The sequence below is a fragment of the Emiliania huxleyi genome (genome assembly GCF_000372725.1).
Source record: "Emiliania huxleyi CCMP1516 chromosome Unknown EMIHUscaffold_161, whole genome shotgun sequence".
Taxonomy (NCBI): Eukaryota; Haptophyta; order Isochrysidales; family Noelaerhabdaceae; genus Emiliania; species Emiliania huxleyi.
Genome location: NW_005200970.1, coordinates 236,817 through 240,784, shown reverse-complemented (window position 1 = coordinate 240,784; position 3,968 = coordinate 236,817). Strand labels below are relative to the sequence as shown.

Here is a 3,968-nt window from a genome sequence, read left to right as displayed (position 1 = left end):
GGGGCCTCCCGACGCGCACGCGCATTGAGCTGTGACACGGGTGGGCGTGGTCGCTCTTCCAGCCAAAAACGATTTCTTTGACAGACACAGAGACATACCCGGCGTTTGAGTCGCGCGGATGGTGACCGGTCTGGGAGTGACAGTGTGTGGTTCTCCGAGGTTGGTACCCGGCGGGCGGACGCGGGCCGGCTTGTTGTGCGAGTATATGGGCCAAAAGCGTCGAAAATGTCCCAAAAAGCGTGTCTCGAGTTTGTTGCAGCTCCGCAGCCTGCGCGCGCTGCCGGGACGCACCGCTTGCTGGATCTGTGCACTCCCTGGGTCCCAGGGAGTGCACAGATCCAACAGGAGTGAGTAGGCTCGACGCCGTACTCGAGATGGAGCTGCAGAAAGTACGCCGCCGAACGTGCCACCGACGGCGTCCTGGCGGAGGTGGTGGAGTTTGAGAACTGAGGCTGCGGAGGTGACGCCTGAGGTACCAGTCCGTGCACAGCGACTCAGCCGGCGACCGCCACGGGCTCAGACGAGACTTGTCGACGCGTTCCGGCTCAGCTTCACCGTGGTCATCGGGCGTCTGTCGACGTCAGGACCACCCATACAGCTCGCGGGTTTGAGGTCGCAAGAGCCAAGATGGTGGCGTTTGGACATCCCAACCATCACACAAGACAGCCTGTAGGTGGTGGCGGGACGGCGCAGTGTTTGTGGCACTCGGCAGTAGGCACCCGCGGCACGGCCCCGCTGTCGGCTCTCGCTGGCTGCGGAACCGGCCCCAGAGGGGGACGGTCCGGGCGAGTGTGGCAGCTCCTGCGCTAGTCTGGGCACCCTCTATCATAGCACTACTGATCCCGGTCATTAGAGCTGCCAGGGATAGCGTCAGGAGCCTATAGGAGTCAAAACCCCTCATATTTGAGACATCGTGGCCCATATACTCGCACAACGAGCCAGCCGCGGGGCGCGCGCGCGCGCGCGGTGCGCATTTTGTGAAAGTTCCCTACTTTTGTTTCTAGCTGATAGACACACACGGACGCGTTCAGCTCAGCTCCTCTCCACACAGACATTTGCACGCACAGAGCAGCACGCCTTCCCTACTAGTACTCCGCCTGCGGGCCGCACATCTCGGTGAGCCGCGAGAGAGTGCGCCGGAGCATGAAGGCCTCGTCCTTGGCCGTGAAGAAGGAGGCCAGCTCGCCGTCGACCGAGTAGCGGCCGCCGACGGGCGCCACGCTGAACGGGAGTGAGGCGGCGCCCGCGTCGTCGACGGCTACCTCTGCGCCGGCCATCATCGTGTCGGCGCCGCCTCCGTCGAGCAGCGGCGAGAGCAGCTCGGCTAGCGGCGCCTCGGCGGCGACATGCAGGGCGCAGCGCGCCTCGTACAGGGCGTCGACGAGATACAGCCGAGAGATGCGATCTTGCCGAGATACAGCCGAGGTCTCCGCGCGCCTCGTACAGGGCGTCGACGAGGAGGAAGAGGTGCAATCTCCCCATATCTCCCCATATCTCCCCATATCTCCCCACCTCGTACAGGGCGTCGACGAGGAGGACCAACCGGCGCGCCTCGTTTCGCTGCCGCACGTCGAGCCTCGGCACGCCGTTGAGGTACACCTACCCTCGGGCGATCTCGGGCGATCTCGGGCGATCTCGGGCGATCTCGGGCGATCTCGGGCGATCTCGGGCGATCTCGGGCGATCTCGGCACGCCGAGGCCCACCGTCCGCACTGCAGACGCGAGATATGGGGAGATACGCCGAGATTCGGGGAGATCGCACCGTCCGCACGGCAGACGCGAGGGCGAGGAAGTCGGGCGCGCCACGCGCCGGCTCGCCGGGCCTTGCCTCGCACAGCTCCGCGAACTCGAACCACGCAGCCTCTCCCGGCGCGGTCCTCGCCACCCGCAGCTGCCGCCCAAACCCGACCTCGAGCTGCAGCGGCGGCGGCGCGGCGCCCGACCCGAGCCTCTCGCCCCACGCGCGCCGCAGCGACACGCCCGCCGAAGCGCCGTGGTAGAACCCTCCGCGCGCGCGCGGCGCAAACACCCTCCCCTCTTCAGCAGCGCCGCAAGCCTCGGCAGAGAGTGGAGCCGGCGCGCCATTCGGCGGGCGCAAGGTGCGGTAGTCCGCGGCGGCGGCGAGGGCGAGGTTCGAGAAGCGGGTGTGGATGAGGGCGACAAAGGGCAGGAAGTACTTCCGGTTGAGTCCGCGCTCGTACAACGCCTAAGAATGAGCGAGTGACTAACTAGTGACTAACCAGCACTCCGAACCGGCTCACGCTCCATAGTGAATCCGTCCCCCGCGCTAGTGCAGCGCCTCCGCGGGGCGGTTCGACGTGAAGAGGACCGTCACGCCTCGCGGTAGTATGGAGTAAGAATGAGATAGCAGCAGCAGCAGCAGCAGCAGCAGCAGCAGCGGCAGCAGCAGCAGCAGCAGTGTGTAACTAAAGTCTTGTGTCTAACCTAGCCGTCACACCTCTCGCGAGGAGCAGGTCGAACAGCTGCCGCAGGATCATCGCGTCGGCCACGTCAGTCACCTGCATTCATCCGAGCAGATGCGATCTCCCCATATCTCCCCATATCACCCCGTATCTCCCCGTATCTCCCCATATCTCCCCAGCCACCTGCATCTCATCCAAGCACAGCAGCGAGTCCGCCTCCACCAGCTGCTGCGCCACAATCTCGAGCGGCTGCGGCTGCCGTGGTGGCGCCACAGCCTCGCCCGCCTCTCCGCCGCCCCCGCCGCCCCCGCCGCCGCCCTCGCCGCCGCCGCCGCCGCCGCCGCCCTCGCCGCCCTCGCCGCCGCCGCCATCCGCACTCGCATTCCCTGGTGTCGCCACCGCAGCCGCCGCCTGCAAAGCCTCCTCCGCCGCCACCCCTGCCTGCGCCTTCCGCGCCGCCGCCGCCGGCGGCTGGGCAACCCCTCTGCCCGCCTGCTGCTGCGCTTGCTGCTGCTGCGCCTGCATCTGCTGCTGCTGCTGCTGCTGCTGCTGCTGCTGCTGCTGCTGCTGCGCCACTCTCGCCGGCGCGGTCAACTCTGCTGGCAAGTCCCCGAAGCGGTAGATTGGTAGCCCGCTCTCTGTCAGCACGACTGTCTTCTCACGCGACTCGTGCACCTAGAAGGTTCCTAGAAGGTTCCTAGAAGGTTCCCGCTCCGTCAGCACGACTGTCTTCTCACGCGACTCGTGCACCTAGAAGGTTCCTAGAAGGTTCCTAGAAGGTTCCCGCTCCGTCAGCACGACTGTCTTCTCACGCGACTCGTGCACCTAGAAGGTTCCTAGAAGGTTCCTAGAAGGTTCCCGCTCCGTCAGCACGACTGTCTTCTCACGCGACTCGTGCACCCGATGCAGCCGCTTGTGCACGTCGATCATGAGCTCGTGGAAGTGGAGCCGGCGGCGCGGGCCGCGCAGGCTGCGAAGGGGTGGGGGTGGAGGGTGAGGCTTGCGGCGCGCGACGCCGAGGCTGCGACTTCAGAGGCGGCGGCAGGAAAGCGTTCGGAGTCTCCTGGGAAGGTCTAGAGCGTGTCTGGCCTGGTCTCGTAAAAGAGGTCCATCAGCATCGACTTGCCACCCCCGACCGGGCCGTGGATGTACGCACCCGCCGCCGCCTCGGAGCCACCGGAGTCGGCAAGGGTGCCGTCTTGCAGGCGCTGCAAGGCCTCTGCCGCCGCTCGCTGAGCCGGGTCCGGGCGGATGCGGCCGCGGGCGACGGCGGCGTCGTAGCTGGCGAGCAGCCCGCCCGGGCCGCTGCTCCGCCATCGGGAGAAGTTACGGAAACAACCGCGTAGCGGCCGCATCGGTGTGTGAGAGATCTTCAAGACGTCGCGGCGAACTCCGGTCGCTTCGGCAAGAATTGGAACTCGCACGCTGCTCGTTCTCAGGGCAAGAATGTCCATGCACATCGAGTCGCCGGGGGGGAGGGGGGGGCCTCCTCGGCCTCCTCGGCCTCCTCGGCCTCCTCGGCCTCCTCGGCAGCCTCGGCTGCTT

General features: G+C 66.6%; 1 protein-coding gene across 1 annotated transcript; it reads right to left on the bottom strand.

Moving 5' to 3' along the window:
- Nucleotides 1-1,085: 1,085 nt before the first annotated feature.
- Nucleotides 1,086-3,808, bottom strand: EMIHUDRAFT_455910 (ATPase; the record flags this gene model as incomplete). Its single annotated transcript, XM_005785357.1, has 9 exons — nucleotides 3,513-3,808; nucleotides 3,324-3,393; nucleotides 2,607-2,672; nucleotides 2,446-2,519; nucleotides 2,254-2,299; nucleotides 2,030-2,206; nucleotides 1,763-1,891; nucleotides 1,513-1,599; nucleotides 1,086-1,364 (listed from the first exon to the last, which is right to left on the bottom strand). The coding sequence occupies exons 1-9, from the start codon at nucleotides 3,776-3,778 to the stop codon at nucleotides 1,086-1,088; spliced, it is 1,194 nt and encodes a 397-aa protein (XP_005785414.1). The 5' UTR covers nucleotides 3,779-3,808.
- Between the last annotated feature and the right edge of the window lie 160 nt (nucleotides 3,809-3,968).